This window comes from Oenanthe melanoleuca, chromosome 25 (genome assembly GCF_029582105.1).
Source record: "Oenanthe melanoleuca isolate GR-GAL-2019-014 chromosome 25, OMel1.0, whole genome shotgun sequence".
In the NCBI taxonomy this organism is placed as follows: Eukaryota; Metazoa; Chordata; class Aves; order Passeriformes; family Muscicapidae; genus Oenanthe; species Oenanthe melanoleuca.
Genome location: NC_079358.1, coordinates 4,717,016 through 4,739,060, shown reverse-complemented (window position 1 = coordinate 4,739,060; position 22,045 = coordinate 4,717,016). Strand labels below are relative to the sequence as shown.

Sequence of the window (22,045 nt, the reverse complement as noted above, 5' to 3'; positions counted from 1 at the left end):
GAATGAAATGTTATTTTGGGGTCATAAAATATCATTTTGGGGTCGTAAAATGTCATTTCAGGGGCAAAAAAATGTTATTTTGAGGTCATAAAATGTTATTTTGAGGTCATAAAATGTTATTTTGGGGTCAGGAAATGTCATTTTGGGTTCCCACAAACCCCAAATTTTGTGTCCCCCAACTCCTGTTGTTTGCTCCCAGTTTTGTCACCTCCTGATTTGTCCCCCCATTGTCACCTCTTGGTGTCCCCAAATTTTGTCACCTCCCCTTGATTTGTCACCTCTTGGTGTCCCCAAATTTGTCACCTCCACTTAATTTGTCTCCCAACTTTGTCACCTCTTGGTGTCACCCCAACTTTGTCACCTCCAATTAACCCCCGAAACCCCCTCCCTGAGTGTCCCCCCCATTCCTGGGCTGCTTTTTGGGGTCCCCCCCGTTCCTGGGCTGGTTTTTGGGGTTCCCTTCATTCCTGGGCTGGTTTTTGGGGTCCCCCCCGGTTTTTTGGGGTCCCCCCACCGTTCCTGGGCTGGTTTTTGGGGTTCCCTTCATTCCTGGGCTGGTTTTTGGGGTCCCCCCCCGTTCCTGGGCTGGTTTTTGGGGTCCTCCCCATTCCTGGGCTGGTTTTTGGGGTCCCCCTCATTCCTGGGCTGGTTTTTGGGGTCCCCCCTCATTCCTGGGCTGGTTTTTGGGGTCCCCCCTGTTCCTGGTCTGGTTTTTGGGGTCTGCCCCCCGGGTTTTTTTGGGGTCCCCCCCGTTCCTGGGCTGGTTTTTGGGGTCCCCCCCCATTCCTGGGCTGGTTTTTGGGTTCCCCCCTGTTCCTGGTCTGGTTTTTGGGGTCCCCCCGAGTTTTTTTGGGGTCCCCCCCATTCCTGGGCCGGTTTTTGGGGTCCCCCCATTCCTGGGCTGGTTTTTGGGGTCCCCCCCCCCATTCCTGGGCTGGTTTTTGGGTTCCCCCCTGTTCCTGGTCTGGTTTTTGGGGTCCCCCCGAGTTTTTTTGGGGTCCCCCCCATTCCTGGGCCGGTTTTTGGGGTCCCCCCATTCCTGGGCTGGTTTTTGGGGTCCCCCCCTGTTCCTGGGCTGGTTTTTGGGGTCCCCCCCATTCCTGGGCTGGCTTTTGGGGTCCCCCTCATTCCTGGGCTGGTTTTTGGGTCTCCCCCTCATTCCTGGGCTGGTTTTTGGGGTCCCCCTCATTCCTGGGCTGGTTTTTGGGTCTCCCCCTCATTCCTGGGCTGGTTTTTGGGGTCCCCCCATTCCTGGTCTGGTTTTTGGGGTTCCCCCGGGTTTTTTTGGGGTCCCCCCCATTCCTGGGCTGGTTTTTGGGGTCCCCCCCCCTTCCTGGGCTGGTTTTTGGGGTCCCCTCTGTTCCTGGGCTGCTTTTTTGGGGTTCCCCTCATTCCTGGGCTGGTTTTTGGGGTCTCCCCCAATTCCTGGGCTGGTTTTTGGGGTCCCCCCGGGTTTTTTTGGGGTCCCCCCCATTCCTGGGCTTGTTCTTGGTGTCTCTCCCGTTCCTGAGCTGGTTTTTGGGGTCCCCCCATTCCTGGGCTGGTTTTGGGGTCCCCCCCGTTCCTGGGCTGGTTTTTGGGGTCCCCCCGGGTTTTTTGGGGTCCCCCTCATTCCTGGGCTGCTTTTTGGGGTCCCCCCAATTCCTGGGATGATTTTTGGGGTCCCCCCCAATTCCTGGGCTGGTTTTTGGGGTCCCCCTCATTCCTGGGCTGGTTTTTGGGGTCCCCCCCCCGTTCCTGGGCTGGTTTTTGGGGTCCCCCCCCATTCCTGGGCTGGTTTTTGGGGTCCCCCCCCGTTCCTGGGCTGGTTTTTGGGGTCCTCCCCATTGCTGGGCTGGTTTTTGGGGTTCCCCTCATTCCTGGTCTGGTTTTTAGGGTCCCCCCAGGTTTTTTTGGGGTCCCCCCGGGTGTTTTTGGGGTCCCCCCGGGTTTTGGGGTCCCCCCAGAGTTTTGGGGTCCCGGGTGTTTTTGGGGTCCCCCTCATTCCTGGGCTGGTTTTTCGGGTTCCCCTCATTCCTGGGCTGGTTTTTGGGGTCCCCCCGGGTTTTTTTGGGGTCCCCCCGGGTGTTTTGGGGTCTCACCGAGTCCACCAGCAGCTTGGAGCAGAAGAAGCAGACGCAGCGCAGGATCTTCATCGTCTTCCCCAGAAACCCCACGTGGAACACGGGCTTGGCCAGCTCGATGTGCCCAAAGTGACCTGGGCACTCTGTCATGTTCCCTGGGGGCACCCCAAAATATCCCATTGGGACACCCCAAAATATCCCATTGGGACACCCCAAAATATCCCGGGCACCCCAAAATATCCCATTGGGGCACCCCAAAATATCCCATTGGGCACCCCAAAATATCCCATTGGGACACCCTAAAAAAATTCCATTGGGGCACCCCAAAATATCCCATTGGGACACCCCAAAACTCCACTGGGCAGCCCAAAAAAATTCCATTGGGACACCCCAAAATATCCCATTGTGGAAAACCCAAAATCCCATTGGGGCACCCCAAAATATCCCATTGGGGAAAACCCAAAAACTCCATTGGGACACCCCCAAAAAAATCCCACGGGGGCACCCCAAAATATCCCATTGGGGCACCCCAAAATATCCCATTGGGCACCCCAAAATCCCATTGGGGAAAACCCAAAATTCCATTGGGGACACCCCAAAAAATCCCATTGGGGCACCCCAAAATATCCCATTGGGGAAAACCCAAAAACTCCATTGGGACACCCCCAAAAAAATCCCACTGGGGCACCCCAAAATATCCCATTGGGACACCCCAAAATATCCCATTGGGAAAATCCAAAATTCCACTGGGGCACCCCAAAATATCCCATTGGGGACACCCCAAAACTCCACTGGGGAAAACCCAAAATTCCATTGGGGACACCCCCAAAATATCCCATTGGGCACCCCAAAATATCCCATGGGACACCCCAAAATATCCCATTGGGAACACCCCAAAATATCCCATTGGGCACCCCAAAATATCCCATTGGGGCACCCCAAAATATCCCATTGGGCACCCCAAAATATCCCATTGGAGACACCCCAAAATATCCCATTGGGACACCCCAAAATATCCCATTGGGGCACCCCAAAATATCCCATTGGGGCACCCCAAAATATCCCATTGGAGACACCCCAAAATATCCCATTGGGACACCCCAAAATCCCATTGGGGAAAACCCAAAATTCCATTGGGACACCCCAAAATATCCCATTGGGACACCCCAAAATCCCACTGGGGAAAACCCAAAATTCCATTGGGACACCCCAAAAAAATCCCATTGGGGCACCCCAAAATATCCCATTGGGGAAAACCCAAAATTCCATTGGGACACCCCAAAAAATCCCATTGGGGCACCCAAAAATCCCACTGGGGACACTCCGAAAATCCAAGAGGAGGATTTTGGGGTTCAGGACCTCCTCACAGGAGAATTTGGGGCTTCAGCACCCCCTTAGAGGAGAATTTTGGGGTTCAGAACCCCCTCAGAGGATGATTTAGGGTTCACAACCCTCCATGTGAGAATTTGGGGGTTCAGGACCCCCTCACAGGAGGATTTTGGGGTACAGGACCCCCTCACAGGAGAATTTGGGGGTTCAGGACCTCCTCAGAGGAGGATTTGGGGTTCAGCACCCCCTCACAGGAGGATTTTGGGGTACAGGACCCTCTTTGTGAGGATTTGGGGGTTCAGGACCCCCTCAGAGGAGGATCTGGAATTCAGAACCCTCCATGTGAGGATTTGGGGGTTGAGGACCCCCTCAGAGGATGATTTGGGGTTCAGGACCCTCCTGGTGAAGATTTGGGGTTCAGGACCCCCCTTGTGAGGATTTTGGGGTACAGGACCCCCTCACAGGAGAATTTAGGGGTTCAGGACCTCCTCAGAGGAGGATTTGGGGTTCAGCACCCCCTCACAGGAGGATTCTGGGGTTCAGGACCCTCCTTGTGCGGATTTTAGGGTTCAGGACCCCCTCACAGGAGGATTTGGGGGTTCAGGACCCTCCTGGTGAGGATCTGGCATTCAGAACCCTCCATGTGAGGATTTTGGGGTTCAGGACCCCCTCAGAGGAGGATTTGGGGTTCAGAACCCCCTCAGAGGATGATTTGGGGTTCAGGACCCCCTCAGAGGAGGATTTTGGGGTTCAGCACCCCCTCAGAGGATGATTTGGGGTTCAGGACCCCCTGGTGAAGATTTGGGGTTCAGGACCCCCTCAGAGGAGGATCTGGGATTCAGAACCCTCCATGTGAGGATTTTGGGGGTTCAGGACCCCCTCAGAGGATGATTTGGGGTTCAGGACCCCCCTTGTGAGGATTTTGGGGTTCAGCACCCCCTCAGAGGAGGATTTGGGGGTTGAGGACCCCCTCACAGGAGGATTTTGGGGTTCAGGACCCTCTTTGTGAGGATTTTGGGGTTCAGGACCGCCTCACAGGAGGATTTGGGGGTTCAGGACCCTCCTTGTGAGGATTTTAGGGTTCAGGACTCCCTCAGAGGAGGATTTTGGGGTTCAGCACCCCCTCACAGGAGGATTCTGGGGTTCAGGACCCCCCTTGTGCGGATTTTGGGGTTCAGGACCGCCTCACAGGATGATCTGGGGTTCAGGACCCCCCTTGTGCGGATTTTGGGGTTCAGGACCCCCTCACAGGATGATTTGGGGTTCAGGACCCCCTCACAGGAGGATTTTGGGGTTCAGGACCCCCCACTCACCAGCGCAGGTCTGGCAGCGCCCCGTTCTCTCGATCACGCCCTGCCTGGGGTCCATCAGCCCCCCCAGTTTGGGGCGCCCCCCCTCGGTGGTTTCGGGGTACTTGATGCCCCCCTCGGTCACCGACATCCGTTTCTGGGGGGACACGGGGAGACTGAGGCACGGGGACCCCCCAAATCCAGCCACAGGCCCCCCAAAAAACCCCAAGTGACCCTCCCCCATCACCCCAAAACTCTTCCTGGGCTCCCTGAGTGACTCCCAGGGACCCCAAAATCTCTCATGGGCTCTCTGAGCGACTCCCAGAAACCCAAAATCTCTCATGGGCTCTCTGAGCGACTCCCAGGAACCCCAAAAATCCAACCTGGGCTCTCTGAGCGACTCCCAGAAACCCAAAATCCAACCTGGGCTCTCTGAACAATTTCCAGGAACCCCAAAAATCCAACCTGAGCTCCCTGAGGAACTCCCAGGATCCCCAAAATCCAACCTGGGCTCCCTGAGTGACTCCCAGAGACCCCAAAATCCAACCTGGGCTCTCTGAACAATTTCCAGGAACCGCAAAACTCCTCCTGGGCTCCCTGAGCAACTCTCAGAGACCCCAAAACCCAACCCTGAACAACTGCCAGGGACCCCAAAATCTCTCCAGGACTCTCTAAACCATTTCCAGGGACCCCAAAATCTCTCCTGGGCTCCCTGAGCAATTCCCAGGATCCCCAAAATCTCTCCAGGACCCTCTAAACAATATCCAGGAACCCCAAAAATCTAACCTAGGCTCCCTGATTCCTAGGGACTCCAAAATCCAACCTGGGCTCTCTGAGCAACTCCCAGAAACCCAAAATCTCTCCAGGACTCTCCAAACAATTCCCAGGATCCCCAAAATCCAACCTGGGCTCCCTGAGTGACTCCCAGGGACCCCAAAATCTCTCCTGGGCTCCCTGAGCAATTCCCAGGATCCCCAAAATCTCTCCAGGACCCTCTAAACAATATCCAGGAACCCCAAAAATCCAACCTAGGCTCCCTGATTCCCAGGGACTCCAAAATCCAACCTGGGCTCTCTGAGTGACTCCCAGAAACCCAAAATCTCTCCAGGACTCTCCAAACAATTCCCAGGGACCCCAAAATCCAACCTGGGCTCCCTGAGTGACTCCCAGGATCCCCAAAATTCCTCCTGGGCTCCCTGAGCAACTTCCAGGAACCCCAAAATCCAACCTGGGCTCCCTGAGTGACTCCCAGGATCCCCAAAATCCAACCTGGGCTCCCTGAGTGACTCCCAGGATCCCCAAAATCCAACCTGGGCTCCCTGAGCGACTCCCAGGAACCCCAAAACTCCTCCTGGGCTCCCTGAGCAACTCTCAGAGACCCCAAAATCCAACCTGAGCTCCCTGAGCAATTCCCAGGAACCCCAAAATCCAACCTGGGCTCCCTGAGTGACTCCCAGGAACCCCAAAATCCAACCTGGGCTCCCTGAGCAATTCCCAGGAACCCCAAAAATCCAACCTGGGCTCTCTGAGCGACTCCCAGAAACCCAAAATCTCTCCAGGACTCTCTAAACCATTTCCAGGGACCCCAAAATCTCTCCTGGGCTCCCTGAGTGACTCCCAGGGACCCCAAAATTCCTCCTGAGCTCCCTGAGCAACTCTCAGAGACCCCAAAACCCAACCCTGAACAACTGCCAGGGACCCCAAAATCTCTCCAGGACTCTCTAAACCATTTCCAGGGACCCCAAAATCTCTCCTGGGCTCCCTGAGCAATTCCCAGAATCCCCAAAATCTCTCCAGGACCCTCTAAACAATATCCAGGAACCCCAAAAATCCAACCTAGGCTCCCTGATTCCCAGGGACTCCAAAATCCAACCTGGGCTCTCTGAGCGACTCCCAGAGACCCCAAAATCCAACCTGGGCTCTCTGAACAATTCCCAGGAACCCCAAAAATCCAACCTGAGCTCCCTGAGCAACTCCCAGGATCCCCAAAATCCAACCTGGGCTCCCTGAGCAACTCCCAGGATCCCCAAAATTCCTCCTGAGCTCCCTGAGCAACTTCCAGGAACCCCAAAATCCAACCTGGGCTCCCTGAGTGACTCCCAGGATCCCCAAAATCCAACCTGGGCTCCCTGAGTGACTCCCAGGGACCCCAAAATCTCTCATGGGCTCCCTGAGTGACTCCCAGGGACCCCAAAAATCCAACCTGGGCTCCCTGAGTGACTCCCAGGATCCCCAAAATCCAACCTGGGCTCCCTGAGTGACGGTTAGGAGCCCCAAAATCTCTCCAGGACTCTCTAAACAATCTAAAAACAACCCATAATCTCTCTTGGGCTCCCTGAGTGACCCCAAAATCTCTCCAGGACCCTCTAAACAATTTCCAGGGACCCCAAAATCTCTCCTGGGCTCTCCGAGTGACTCTCAGGGACCCCAAAACCCCTCGAGGACACCTCAAAGCTCTTCCAGAGCTCCCCTAAAACCCTCCAGGCACCCCAAATCTCCTTCACACCAGCCTAAAGCTCTTCCGAGGCCTCCACAAACAGCTCCAGAGACCCAAAGCTCCTTCAGGACACTCTGAAATGCCCCAAAACCTTTCGAGGTACCCCAATGTTTTTCTCTGGGCACCATCAGGGACCCCAAAACTCTTCCTGAGTCTCCCTGAGCCACTCCTAGGGACGCTAAATCGCTGTCAGGGGATCCTCAGCCACTCTCGGACACCCCAATGCTCTTCCAGAGGCTCCCTGGGCACCCCAACACCTTCCAGAGCGTCGTTTGTGTCCCCGAAGCCTCTGAGGGACCCCCCCAGACCCCGCTCGGCGCTGCCCCTTCAGCCCCCCGGGCCTGTGGGGGGCGCTGTTCCCGCCCGCGGCCTCTCCGCCCGCCGCTCTCGCTGCCCCGGCGCCATTTCCCGCCGCCGCTCGCCCTCAGCCGCCGGCCCCGCGCCCGCCGCGGTTCCGTCCGCGCCGCCCCGGCCCCGGTACCATCTCATCGGGGCTGAGGATCCCGAACTGGACTCGTTTGATGGTGCGCAGCGGGCAGGCGCTGTCGCCTGAGGGCGGCCCGCCGTGCATGGCGCCGGTGGGGACGCGGCCTCGCGCCGCTCCGACTGCTCGGGATCGACCCCTTCACGGAGGGGCTGAGGGAGGGAGAGTTTGATCCCCACCGGGGAAACGGCGCCTGAGGGAGGTCCCGGCGCGGAGCTCCTCCTTCTCCGCTCCGGCCGCTCCGCGCTCAAGGCGCGACTGAGCGCTATGAGGCACCGGCGCCGCCTTATATAGACTCGGCACCCGCGCGCCGCCGGTGGGGGCGTGGCCGGAGCGTACCAAGCGCCCCACAGGAAAAAGGGGGAGGCGCGGGAAAGAAGCGGCGGGAAGGAAAGGGAGAAGCGAGGCCCGGTACGGCCCGTGAGGCGAACGACGAGCGGGAAAAGGGGAAGGAGGCAGCGGCTGCTCCGGGAAGCCCTCGCGGAACGCGCCGCCGACGGAACCCCCGCTTGCAGCACGGTGGGATCGGTTCATGAATAATTTATTATTAAAGCACCGCCCGCCCCGAGCCCGAGAGCCGAGAGAGCGGGAGGGGCGGAGGGAGGGGCGGAGGGAGGGACCTCAGAAGCTGGCGGAGATTCACGGAGTTCGACGGAGATTTCCGAAGCACTGACGGAAGTGGGCGGAGATCGCCGAAGGGCCACCGGCGGGTGACGAAAATGATCGAAGTTAACCGGGGAGTCCCGAACGCTGTCGGAAAGAGACGGAACTGGCCGAAGCACTGGCGGAAGTTATCGAAAGATGCCGAACCGCGAGCGGAAGATCCCGGAAACTGCCGAATATCCCACGAAAGGTAGCGAAGCAGAGACGGACGGTGCCGGAAATGGGCGAAGCGCCGCTCCCGCCGCGGCCTGCGCAGCCCCGGCCTCGCCCGCCCGGCCCGGCCGCTCCCGGCTCTCCCGACCCGGCTGCGGCCGCTGGGAAAGGCCGAGGCTTTGGGGCCTGCTCCGGAGGAGTGGTGGGGAAGGAGCCGGGGGCGGCGCGGTGCGAGTGGAGGAGGATTTTAGGAGCGGGAAGGGGGAATTTGAGGAGAGATGAGGTGCGCAATGAAGGGCTTGAAGGTTGTAGGTAGGGCTGAAGGGGTTATAATTGGGGTAGGAAAGGGGTGTTTAGAGAGGCAGGAGTGTTTGTGGGGGCAATTCCAGATAAAAGGGGGTTTGAGGAGAACAGGGGTGTTTTGGGGCGCAGTTGGGTTTGAGGAGAGTTCTGTAGGGGCAGGAAGGACTCGGGGGCCATAAATGGAGAAATAAAAAAAGAATTTTGGTGTCTGGAGGTCGTGGAGGAGTATTGGAGGAGCAGTTATGGCAATAAAGAGGAATTTGGGGGGAGGAAAACGGTGTTTTGTGGGGAGCAGGGGGCGATTTTGGGGGTCAGGAGCGGGGGGAGCGTCCCCCTTGTCACCAGGTGTGACACCGCAGGATGCGACTGTGCGTGTCACCGTGCAGTGAGGTGAGCATGGTAACGGGATGGGTGACACGGCTGTGACACTGTGTGACACTGTCTGAGGTACAGCCCAAAGGTACAACCCAACCTGTGTGACACAGCCTGAGGTACAGCCCAAAGGTACAACCCAATCTGTGTGACAACAGTCTGAGGTACAGCCCAAAGGTACAACCCCTATGACACAGTCTGAGGTATAACCCAAGGGTACAGCCCAACCCATGTGACACAGCCTGAGGTACAGCCCAAGGGTACAGCCCAACCTGTGTGACACAGTCTGAGGTACAACCCGACCCGTGTGACACAGTCTGAGGCACAACCCAAGGGTACAACCCAACCTGACACAGCCCCACATGGCACAGCCAGACACACAACACCCCCCACACCACAGCCAGCACCACGGTGACAACGTGACACGAGGTGACACCGAGGGCACAGTGACAGCTGAACACACACACACACGCACACAGCAGGGTCTCTGCTACACCCAGCCTTGGCTGTTGTGGCCCTGGTGTTGTCGCCACTCGTGTCACTGCTCTGTCCCCGTTTTTGAGTTGTGCCACCGTGGTTGTGTCCCCAGTTTTGTCCCCAGTGTCTCGCTGTGTCACCATTTGTGACCTGTTGTGTCCCCATTTCTGTGTCTCGTGTCCCCAGCTGTGCCCATGGCGCTGTGACACCGTAACCCGGTTGTGTCCCCAGTTTTGTGTGGGTTGTGTCACCGTGTCCCCGGTTTTGTCCCCAGTTTTGTCCCCATCTCTCCCTCGTTGTGTCCTTGATTGTGTCACTGTATCCCCAGGTTTGTCCCCAGTTCTGTCTCGTGTCCCCAGCTCTGTGTCACTCTGTGTCCCACTCGTGTCCTTGGTTGTGTCCCTCGTCCCCCCACCCTGCCCCTGTCCCCTAAACTGTCCCCCGTGTCCCCCTGACTGCCTGTGCTCCCCCCTTTACCCCCAGCTGTGCCCCACTGTCCCCCCAAATGTCCCCTTGTGCCCCCCCCGTGTCCCCAAGTTTTGCCTCCCGGTTGTGACCCCCCCCCGTGTTCCCGTGTCCCACTGTCCCCCCACTTTTACCCCGCCTGTGTCCCCCTGTGCCCCACCATGTCCCCCTGACTGTCCCCCCCGCTTTTGTCCCCACCGTGTCCCCCCAGCTGTTCCCCCAACTTTTACCCCGCTTGTGTCCCCCCGGTTTCGTCCCACCCGGTTTTGTCCCCCTGGTTTTGTCTCCCCCTGGTTTTGTCCCCCCGGTTTTGTCCCCCCCCGTGTCCCCCCGGTTTTATCCCCCCTCCGTGTCCCCCCTGGTTTTGCCCTCCCGGTTTTGTCCCCCCCGTGCCCCCTCCGTGCCCCCCCCCCAGGTTGTCCCCCGCTCACGTCCCGCTGTCCCCTCCTCACGTCCCTCTGTCCCCCCCCACCCCCCCCCCATATTCCCCCTCCGCCCCCCTCTCGGGGTGTCCCCCCGCGTGTCCCCCCGCGTGTCCCCCCCGTGTCCCTGCGCCGTGGGGCGGGGGGGTCCCTCCCTCCCTCCCACCCGGGGCCCAACGCGCCGCCTCCATCTTGTGCCGCCGCCGCCGCCGCCGCCGTCGCGACATCACCGGCCCCGGGACAGGCCCCGGTAACGACCCCCCGGGACCCCCGCAGAGCGCCGGGACCCCCCCCCCTTCTCATTCCCACCCCGGGACCCCCCCCCCCACTCCCACCCCTACCCACGACCCCGCCCCCCGCGACCCCCCGCGCGCTGTCAACCGCTCCGCGACCCCCGGCGCGACCCCCGCGTCCCACGGAGGGCCAGGGCGGGGGGAACGCGACCCCCACCCCCCGCACTGCCCTGGGTCACGCCCACCCCCCGAAATACCCCCCCCCCCCCCGCCCCCTAAACACCCCCCAAAACCTCCCGAACACCCCCCGGACCCTCCCTAAACACCCTCACGGCGCCCCCAAAGTGTCCCCCCGGGACCCCCAAAGTGCTCCGGGACCCCCCCCAAAGTGTCGCCTCCCCAGCAACACCCCCCCGCTCCCCCCCCCCCCCGGGACCCCAAAACGTCCCTCCCCCCACCCAGGACCCCACTCTGTCCCCCCCGAATGACACCCGACACCCCCCAACACCCCCAAAACACTGCTGGGGGGGGGGGTTGAACCCCGGCGGGGTGACAAGGGTGACGTGGGGGGGTGGGGGGGGGGGGGGGGGCGGCTGCGTGTTTGTACCGGGGTGGGGGGGCCTGAGGGGGTGTCCCCGTGCGGGTGTGAGTGAGTGTGACAGCTCGGTGTGCGGGTGTGAGTGTGACAGCTCCGTGTGCGGGTGTGCCAGGGCCGTGCGCGGGTGTTTCCGCGCTCGGGGGGTTGTTTGCGCCTGTCCGGTTGTTCGTCCGTGTGTGGTGTCCGTGCGCGGGTGTTTGTTGGCGTGACAGTTGCGTGTCGTGTCCGTGTGCGGTTGTTTGTCCGCGTCCAGTCGTTGATCCGTGTCCGGTTGTTTGTGCCGAGTCTCGTGCCCAGTTGTTTGCCTGCGTCTGGTTGTTGGTCCGTGCGCTGTTGTGCGTCTGTGCCGGGGTCGTGTGAGGGTTGTTTGTGTTCGGTTGTGCATCTGCGTGTCGGGTGCCCGTGCGCGGTTGTGCAGCCGTGTGGGAGTTATCTGAGGGTTGTTTGTGTGTTTTGTGAGTGCCGCGTGTACCTGTGCGGCTGTGTCTCTGCCTGTCAAGTGCCTGTATGCGGTTGTGCATCCGTGTGGGGGTTGCTTGTGTTCAGTTGTGCATCTGCGTGTGCGTGTGAGTGTTGCGTGTCCCTATGCGGTTGTGCCGCTGCGTGTCAAGCACCCACGTGCGGTTGTAGATACGCTGTGAGGGTTGTTTGCGTGCGGTTGTGCCTCTGCCTGTGCCTGTGGGTGTTTTGTGCTCACGTCCAGTTGTGTGTCACGTCCTTGTGCGGTTGTGCCTCTGCCTGTCAAGCGTCCACGTGCAGTTGTACATCCGTGTGAGGGTTGTTCGCGTGCGGTTGTGCCTCTGCGTGGGCGTGTCACGTCCGTGTGCGGTTGTGTCGCGTCCTTGTGAAGTCGTGCGCCCTTGTGAGGGTTGCTGAGGGTTGTTCATCCATGGGCGGTTGTGTCTCTGCCTGTCAAGTGTCGCTGTGCAGTTGTGTCATGCCCGTGTGAGGTTGTGCACCCGTGTGAGGGTTGTTTGTGGGTTCTTTGTGCGGGTTGTTGCTCCCTGCGTGTGACTGCGCTTGTTCGCTTGTGCATTACCCTATGGGAGCGTGTCAGCTGTCCCAGTGCGGTTGTACATCCGTGTTGGGTTGTGTCTCACATCCCTGTGTGGTTGTACATCCATGTGCAGTTGTGTGTCACATCCGTGTGCGGTTGTCTGGCTATACATGCTGTATCTGTGTGCGGTTGTACATCCATGTGCAGTTGTGCATCACCTCCTGGTGCGCTTGTACATCCATGTGCAATTGTGTGCAGTTGTCTGGCTGTGCATATCATATCCGGTTGTACATCCATGTTCAGTTCTGTGTCACATCCGTGTGCGGTTGTGAGCGGTTGTCTGGCTGTGCATGTTATATCTGTGTGCGGTTGTACATCCATGTGCAGTTGTGTGTCACATTCTGGTGCGGTTGTACATCCGTGTGCAGTTGTGTGTCACATTCTGGTGCAGTTGTACATCCGTGTGCGGTTGTGTATGGTTGTGTGGCTGTGTGTGCTGTATCCATGTGCGGTTTTACATCCGTGTGCAGTTGTGTGTAACATTCCGGGGCGGTTGTACATCCGTGTGCAGTTGTGTGTCCGTGCGTGGCTGTCAGTCCCTGTCTGGCTGTACCTCATGCCTGTCCTTGGCATGTCACACCTGTGTTTTTGTGTGTGTGTCACACCGGTGTGTGTGCAGGTGTTGTGAGCGTGTCACACCTGTGTTTTTGCGTGTGCAGGTGTGTGTCTGGTCCCCTGTGTTTTTGTGTGTGTGTGTGTCACCTGTGTGCGTGTGCAGGTGTCTGTGTCACACCTGTGTGTGTCACACCTGTGTGTGTCACCTGTGTGCGTGTGCAGGTGTCTGTGTCACACCTGTGTGTGTCACACCTGTGTTTTTGTGTGTGTGTGTGTCACCTGTGTGCGTGTGCAGGTGTCTGTGTCACACCTGTGTGTGTCACACCTGTGTGTGTGTCACCTGTGTGCGTGTGCAGGTGTCTGTGTCACACCTGACTGTGTCACACCTGTCTGTGTCACACCTGTGCGTGTCCCCGTGACACTCCCACGCCCCCCTTACCCTCGTCCCTTTCTGACCACGCCCATTCCTGACCACGCCCCTCCGGCCCCGCCCCCGCAGCCTCCGCCTGCTCCTTTAACACCGCCCGCGGCAGGACGGGGCCCCGTGACGTCACTCCCAGCCCAGCCAATGAGCATCCAGGTGAGCCCGTGACGTCAGCGCCGCGCGCACTCCCGTTTCCAGCGGTTGGGCGTGGTCGCGGGAGGGGGTGTGGGCGTGGCCCGGCGCTCGCTGCGCTCTGATTGGCCGCAGGGGAAAGGTGTGTCCGGACGGCGGGAAGGGGCGGGGCCTGGGGGGGAGGGGGGATTGTTTCCATGGCAACAGGTTGGTGACACTCCCCCCTCCCCTCTCGGTGACGTCACGGACGGGACACCGCTGTCAGGCGGCTCCGGGGGTACCTGGGGGGGGGGAGGGGGGGTACGGGGTGGGGGAGGGGTGGGTGTATCCCCCTCCCCCCCCCGCTGACACTCGGGGTCCCCCCCCCCGGGGGGTTTTGGGTTGTTCCGGGTGATGGGGAGAGTTTGGGGGGGGTCCCAGGTGGGGGAGGGGTGCATGGGGGGGGGTGTCCCTCCACTTTTGCCCCTCCCCCCACCCCCCAAAATCCCCGTGGAGTTCCGGTTGTGGCGGCTGCGTCAGGTTGTCCCCTCCTCCCCCACTGTCCCCGCCCCTTTGTGCGTGACACACCCCCCCAAACGTCACTCCGATGACGTCACACTGTCCCTGACCCCCTCCCCCGTGTTGTCACAGGTGTCCCCTTGTGGTGACGTCATGCCATCCTCAACCCTCCCACAGTGACGTCACACCCACCCCCTGTCAGTGACAATGACGTCACACCAACCCTGACCCCCAACCCTTCCATGACGTCACTCTTCCACCAGGTGACGTCACCTTTCAACCCCCTCCAGATGACGTCACACTCGTCCCTTTGCTGTGACAGTGACGTCGCGCTGGAGAATCCCCTTCCCCCACCTTCGCTGCCACTTTGTCACCCGCATCCGGGTGTTGTGAACCCCCCAAATCCGCCTGTTGTGACCCCTCAGTGACCCCGGGTACCCCCAAATCCGCCTGTTGTGACCCCCTCAGTGACCCCGGGTACCCCCAAATCCGGGTGTTGTGACCCCTGTCTCGGTGTCCCCCCCTGTCCAGGAGGCCTGGCCGGCTGTGACCCCCCCCCGAGGACCCCCGGAGCAGCAACACCCAGTCCATGAGGGCCCCGCGCACAGGTGAGGCACTGGGGGGATACTGGGGGCACTGGGGGGATACTGGGGGATAGTGGAGGGTACTGGCAGACACTGGGAAGTACTGGGAGGTACTGGGAGGGTACTGGGGGATAGTGGAGCGTACTGGAGGGATACTGGCGGGCACTGGGGGGATACTGGGGGGCACTGGGAGGCACTGGGGGGATACTGGGAGGTACTGGGGGATACTGGGAGGTACTGGGAGGTACTGGGGGATAGTGGAGGGTACTGGAGGGATACTGGCGGGCACTGGGGGGATACTGGGGAGGTACTGGGAGGGCAGACTCTGGGCTGGCCGTGGGTCAGGCTGGGGTTGACACCCTGGAGGGGCTGTGGGGCAGCCCTGGGGCTTGGGGGTGATGCTGTGGGTCCAGATGTGGGTCCAGATGTGGGTCTGGCCATGGGTCAGAGCTGTGGGTCCATCCCTGGGCCCCCCCGCGGTTCCCGGTGGTTCTACCCCCGTTCCCCCCGCGGTTTCTCCCCGGTGGTTCTACCCCCGTTCCCCCCGTGGTTCCCGGTGGTTCTGCCCCTGCTCCCCCTGCAATTCCCGTTGGTTCTACCCCCGCTCCTCCCCCGATGGTTCTGCCCCTGCTCCCCCCGCAGTTCCCGTTGGTTTTGCCCCCGCTCCCCCCGCGGTTCCCGGTGGTTCTACCCCCGCTCCCCCCGCTGTTTCTCCCCGGTGGTTCTACCCCCGTTCCCCCCGTGGTTCCCGGTGGTTCTGCCCCTGCTCCCCCTGCAATTCCCGTTGGTTCTACCCCCGCTCCTCCCCCGATGGTTCTGCCCCTGCTCCCCCCGCAGCTCCCGTTGGTTTTGCCCCCGCTCCCCCCGCGGTTCCCGTTGGTTTTGCCCCCGCTCCCCCCGCGGTTCCCGTTGGTTCTGACCCCGCTCCCCCCGCGGTTTCTCCCCGGTGGTTCGGTCCCGGTTTTCCCGCGCTCGCCGCGCCGCCGCCATTTTGAGCCGCCTCAGGCCGCGACACAAAATGGCTGCGAGGGACCGAGGGACAGCGGCCGCCGGACAGGGGACAGGGGGACCCGAAAAACGCGGAGTGACCCCGGGATAGGGGATAGGGGAACCCTAAAACCCGGAGTGACCCCCGGACAGGGGACCCCAAAACCCCGGAGTGACCCCCGGACAGGGGACAGGGGGACCCGAAAAACGCAGAGTGACCCCGGGATAGGGAACAGGGGAACCCTAAAACCTGGAGTGACCCTCGGGATAAGGGACAAAGGGACCCGAAACCTCAGAGTGACCCCCGGACAGGGGACCCCAAAACCCCGGAGTGAGCCCGGGATAGGGCACCAAAAAACCCCAGAGTGATCCCAAAATCCCAGAGTCACCCCAAGAACCCCAAAATCCCAGAGTGACCCCAAAACCCCAAAATGACCCCCGGACTAGGGGACCCCAAAACCCAGAGTGACCCCCAGGAACCCCAAACTTAGAGTGACCCCAAAACCCAGAGTGACCCCCAGGAACCCCAAACCCAGAGTGATAGGGGACCCCAAAACCCCACAATGACCCCCTGGGTCAAGGAGACCCCAAAATCCCAGAGGTGACCCCAAAACCCCAGAGTGACCCCCCAGGACAAGGGGACCCCAAAATCCCAGAGTGACCCCAAAATCCCAGAGTGACCCCCAGGAACCCCAAACTCAGAGTGACCCCAAAAACCCACAATGACCCCCTGAGACAAGGGGACCCCAAAACCCCAGAGTGACCCCAAAACCTCAAACCCAGAGTGACCCCAAAACCCAGAGTGAACCCCCAGGACAAGGGGACCCCAAAACCCCAGAGTGACCCCCAGGAACCCCAAACTCAGAGTGACCCCAAAACCCAGAGTGAACCCCCAGGACAAGGGGACCCCAAAACCCCAGAGTGACCCCAAAACCTCAAACCCAGAGTGACCCCAAAACCCCACAATGACCCCCTGAGACTAGGGGACCCCAAAATCCCAGAGTGACCCCAAAACCCTAAAATGACCCCCAGGAACCCCAAACCCAGAGTGACCCCAAAACCAGAGTGACCCCAAAATCCCAGAGTGACCCCAAAACCCCAGAGTGACCCCAAGGACAGGGGGACCCCTGGTCACGACCCCACAGCTCCAGAGAATTTTGGGATCCCCGACCCCACAGAACCGAGGGGCTCTGACCCACAGAACTGGGGACCCCCACCCAGCAAAGGGACACAGGTGACCCCAAAAAAAGGACCCTATTTTAAGGTCACCCATCTTTTTATAAAGGTGACCCCAAATTGGGGATCTGAGTGACCTGAAATAGTGAATGAGATGTTTGGGTGACCCCAAATAGGGAAACCAGGTGACCCCAAATAGTGACCAGGAGTCTGGGTGACCCCAAATAGTGAACAAGATTTTTGAGTGACCCCAAATTTGAGACTCAGGTGTCTGGGTGACCCCAAATAGGGGATCCAGGTGACCCCAAATAGTGAACCAGGGGTCTGGGTGACCCCAAATCATGACCCCATCCACCCAGGTGACCCCAAACCGTGACCCCACCCACACAGGTGACCCCAAATCATAACCCCACCCACACAGATGACCCCAAACCGTGACCCCACCCACACAGGTGACCCCAAATCATAACCCCACCCACACAGGTGACCCCAAATCGTGACTCCACCCACCCAGGTGACCCCAAATCATGACCCCATCCACACAGATGACCCCAAATCGTGACCCCATCCACACAGATGACCCCAAATCGTGACCCCACTCACTCAGGTGACCCCAAGGGAGAATTCAACCATGCAGGTGACCCCAAAAACAGAACCCAGGTGTCCATCCAGCCCCACAGACAAGACCCGGGTGACCCAAAACTGTGACCCCACCCACTCAGATGACCCCAAACCCTGACCCCACCCACCCAGGTGACCCCAAATCGTGACCCCACCCACTCAGGTATCCCCAAATCATAACCCCACCCACTCAGGTGACCCCAAATGTGACCCCACCCACACAGGTGACCCCAAATCGTGACCCCACTCACCCAGGTGACCCCAAACTGTGACCCCACCCACCCAGGTGACCCCAAATCGTGACCCCACTCACCCAGGTGACACCAAGAGAGAATTCAACCATGCAGGTGACCCCAAAAACAGAACCCAGGTGTCCATCCAGCCCCACAGACAGGACCCAGGTGACCCAAAACAGTGACCACACCCACTCAGGTGACCCCAAATCATGACTCCACCCACCCAGGTGACCCCAAACTGTGACCCCATCCACTCAGGTGACCCCAAATCATAACCCCACCCACCCAGGTGACCCCAAATGTGACCCCACCCACACAGGTGACCCCAAATCATTACCCCACTCACCCAGGTGACCCCAAATCGTGACCCCACCCACCCAGGTGACCCCAAATCATAACTCCACCCACCCAGGTGACACCAAGAGAGAATTCAACCATGCAGGTGACCCCAAAAACAGAACCCAGGTGTCCATCCAGCCCCACAGACAGGACCCAGGTGACCCAAAACAGTGACCACACCCACTCAGGTGACCCCAAATGTGACCCTACCCACACAGGTGACCCCAAATCATAACCCCACCCACCCAGGTGACCCCAAGAGAGAATTCAACCATGCAGGTGACCCCAAACCGTGACCGCACCCACTCAGGTGACCCCAAATCATGACCCCTCCCACCCAGGTGACCCCAAACCCTGACCCCACCCACTCAGGTGACCCCAAATCATAACCCCACCCACCCGGGTGACCCCCAGCCCACGCTCCCTCCCCCGCAGGTGGCCGGCGCGGGGATGGCTCCGGTCGTGGAGGTGTCGGACGCCGGGCACTGCCGGGCGCTGCTGCTGGAGCTGAACGAGCAGCGCCTGCGGGGACAGTTCTGCGACGTCACCATCATCGCCGAGGACACCAAATTCCGCGCCCATAAAAACGTCCTGGCCGCCTCCAGCCCTTTCTTCAAGCGAGCGCTGGCCCAGGAGCCCACCTGCCCCTCACCTGCCCAGGTGCTGGAGCTGCCGGACGTCCAGGCCGGCGTCTTCTCCGACGTCCTCAACTTCATCTACAACTCCCGCCTGGCCGTGCCGTCGCCGGCGGCCGCGCGGGCGCTGGGAGCCGTGGGCCGGCGCCTCGGCATCCCCTCGCTGCAGGGGCTGGAGGCCGGGCCCACGCCGCCACCGCCGCCACCACCACCGCCGCCACCGCCGCGGGACACGAACGGCGCCTGGACGGCGGATCCCCGCGGCCCCGCCGCCCCCGTGGACCTCACCTGCCCGGCGCGGCCCGGCGAGGCGGCACCGACGGGCGGCGACGAGGTGACGGCGTCGGCATCGCCGCCGTCGTCGCCGTCGTCGTCGCTGCGCTGCGGGTTGTGCGGCCGCGGGTTCAGCTCGGCGGCCGCGCTGGGTTTCCACGCCAAGCTGCACCGCGGGCGCCGCGGGCTGTGCTGCCGGCACTGCGGGAAGAGTTTCATCCACGTCAAGCGCCTGCAGACGCACGAGGTCGGCTGTCGCGACGGGGATGGTGACGCCGACAACGCTGTTGGCGCCGCGGTTGTCACCACCGGCGCTGTCACCGCCACCACCGCTGCCAGCAGCGCCACGGCGGCGGCGGCGCCGAAAGCGGCCAAGAAGGCGCTGCTGCTGCGGCACCGCGCGCTGGAGCCGGGCGCGGAGCAGGAGCCGCTGGTGAAGGTGGTGGACGGGCAGGTGCTGTACCTGTGCGGCGTGTGCCAGCGCTCCTACATGACGCTGTCCAGCCTGAAGCGCCACGCCAACGTCCACTCGTGGCGCCGCAAGTACCCGTGCCGCTACTGCGACAAGGTCTTCGCGCTGGCCGAGTACCGCACCAAGCACGAGGTGTGGCACACGGGCGAGCGCCGCTACCAGTGCATCTTCTGCTGGGACACCTTCGTCACCTACTACAACCTCAAGACGCACCAAAAAGCCTTCCACGGCATCAGCCCGGGGCTCATCGCCTCCGAGAAGACGCCCAACGGCGGCTACCGGCCCAAGCTCAACGCGCTCAAGCTCTACCGCCTGCTGCCCATGCGGGCGCACAAGCGGCCCTACAAAACCTACAGCCAGGGCGCCGTGCCCGACGGGGCGCTGCCGCCGCCGCCGGCCACGCCGGGAGACGCCGCGGTGACCGCCGCCTTCCCGCCGGCGCCGCGGCCGGAGCCCGCCTCGGTCATCGCCTACGGCCGCGCCGCGCCCTCGGTCATCGTCCGCGGCGGCAGCGGCGCCGCCTCGGTCATCGCCTACAACGGCCGGGCCGGCGAGGAGCCGCCGGGGGTGCCCGAGGGGCCGGCGGCCGCGCCGGTGACGCCGGCGGTGCCCATCAAAAAGCAGGTGCTGCGGGATTACATCGAGGCGCAGCGAGCGGCCGCCGCCGCCGCCACCGAGGCCACCGCCGCGGCCACCACCCCCCAGAACTCCTCCGGCGGCGGCGACGCCAACACCGGCGGCGGCGGCCGCACCATGACCTACGTGGCCAAACCGGCGTACGCGGGCTCGGCGGCGGGCGAGGGGCTGTGCCAGATCACCGTGCGCATCGGCGAGGAGGCCATCGTCAAGCGCCGCATCTCCGGCACCGACCTGCGCGGCGACGGCGCCGCCGAGCCGCGCCGCGGCGACCGCGACAACGACAGCGACGCCGAGGACCGGCTGTGGCGGCCCTACTACTCCTACAAAGCCAAAAGGAAGGCGGGAGGCGGCGGCGCCGCCGCCCCCAAAAAGCCGCGCTGGCGGCGCAAGCTGCGCTCGCTGCGGTGGTCGCCGGGCGACAACGACGGCGACAACGACGCCGGCGGCGACGGGGACGCGCCGCGGCGGCGGCGGGAGCGGCACCACCCGTGCCGCGTGTGCGGGAAGAGCTTCCCGGCGCTGCGCAAGCTGCGCAAGCACCAGCGCGGACACGAGGCCGCCGCGGCGGCGCCGGTACCGGCGGCGGTGCCGGCACAGCCGGGCCGGGTGGGGCGGCGGCCGTCGCTGCGCTTCACCTGCCCCACCTGCGCCAAGGTGTGCAAGACGGCGGCGGCGCTGAGCCGGCACGCCCAGCGGCACCGGCAGCGGGGGTCGGCGGGGGGGTCACCGCGGGGGTCAGCGCCGGGGTCACCGCTGGGGTCAGCGCCGGGGTCACCGCAGGGGTCAGCGCAGGGGTCACCACAAGGGTCAGCGCCGGGGTCACCACAAGGGTCAGCGCTGGGGTCAGCGGAGGGGTCAGCACCGGGGTCACCGCCGGGGTCACCGCCGGGGTCACCGGCGCCGCCCACGGTCATCGCCTACACCCCGCCGGCCGCGGGCAGGGAGGAGCCGCCGCCGCCTCAGGGCGGGGTCCCGCTGTCCCCCGGTGCCACCGGCGGCGGTGACAGCGCCGAGGGTGACACCGGTGACACCGCCGGGGGGGGGTTCCCGGTGCAGGAGCAGCCGCTGGCGCTGCTGTGCCGGGCCGCGGGAGGGGAAGCAGAGCCTGGGGGGACACCCAGGGGGGCTCCCCGCGTCCCCCCGGCCCCCCCCGGCTTCCCCTTGTCCTTCGGGCCCCGCTTGGTGGCCGCGTACCCCTTCCCCTTCCCCCTCCCCCTCGCCCTCGTCCTCCCCGAGCCCGAGCGCGGCTTCCTGGCCGGGGGGGGAGGGGCGGGGGGGTCTGGGGGGGCTCCTCCCCCCGCTCCCCTCCCCCCCAGCGCGGCCCCCCCCAGTTTTGGGTTCCCCGGGGGGGGAGGGGAGCGGCCGAGGAAAGCGGGGGGGGGCACCTGAGGGGTGGGGGAGGGGGGAGGGGGGGGGTCCCCTGCCCCATATTGGGGGGGACTGGAGGAGCTGGGGGGGTCCCGCAGAGGTTGGGGGACCCCAGAGGAAAAGGGGGGGGCCCATGATGGGGGGGCGTCCCTATAGAAGACCCCGTGAATGTTTGGGGGGGCCCAAAAAGTTTGGGGGGGTCCTATAAGAGGTCGGGGGTCCCCATAAGAGTTTAGGGGACCCCATAAATTTTGGCGGGGGGGCCCCAGAGATTTTGGGGTCCTCAAAAACTTGATTGGAGGGGTCTCGTAAGAAATAGGACCCCCAGAAGTTTTTTTTTGGGGGGGGCGGGGCACAGGGACCAGTATCAGACTGGGAGCAGCACTGGGGATACTGGGAGGTGGGAGGGGCTTCCAGTCACCCCAAATTTGGGGGGGGAGGGGAAGGGTCTGAGCCCCCCCCCTACGAGCACAGGGACCCCCCCAAAATAGCGAAGACCCCCCCCCCAATACAGGGCACCCCCCAAGCAGCCCCTCCCCCCCAAATTCGGGGCCCGCCCCTCCCCCCCCCCCCCCCCCCGCAGCGTTTTGCACCCCCAAAGGGGCCCCTCCCCCACTACAGGGACCCCTCCCCCCCCACCGCAGTCGGGGCCCCCCCCACTATCCCGGGGCCCCCCCAAAATCCCAACCCCCCCACCCCTC

At 62.3% G+C, this 22,045-nt stretch overlaps 2 protein-coding genes across 2 annotated transcripts in view; one reads left to right on the top strand and one right to left on the bottom strand.

Moving 5' to 3' along the window:
- LOC130262917 (DNA-directed RNA polymerase II subunit RPB1-like) overlaps positions 1–9,002 on the bottom strand; it is an 85,628-nt gene extending 76,626 nt beyond the window's left edge. The window contains 3 exon segments of the mRNA XM_056510423.1: positions 2,081–2,218; positions 4,706–4,838; positions 7,660–9,002. Coding sequence (XP_056366398.1) covers positions 2,081–2,218; positions 4,706–4,838; positions 7,660–7,749 — 361 coding nt within the window. The 5' untranslated portion in view covers positions 7,750–9,002.
- A 1,591-nt stretch (positions 9,003–10,593) lies between these two features.
- Positions 10,594–21,384, top strand: LOC130262708 (zinc finger and BTB domain-containing protein 4-like). The gene is made up of 4 exons (XM_056510083.1): positions 10,594–10,767; positions 13,460–13,540; positions 14,546–14,622; positions 18,393–21,384. Exon 4 carries the CDS (start codon positions 18,408–18,410, stop codon positions 21,363–21,365), a length of 2,958 nt encoding a protein of 985 aa, XP_056366058.1. The 5' UTR covers positions 10,594–10,767; positions 13,460–13,540; positions 14,546–14,622; positions 18,393–18,407; the 3' UTR covers positions 21,366–21,384.
- The last annotated feature ends 661 nt before the right edge of the window (positions 21,385–22,045 follow it).

Coding starts and splice junctions, on each gene's coding strand:
- LOC130262708 (XM_056510083.1), top strand. CDS start 18,408: ATGGCTCCGGTCGTGGAGGTGTCGGACGCCGGGCACTGCCGGGCGCTG.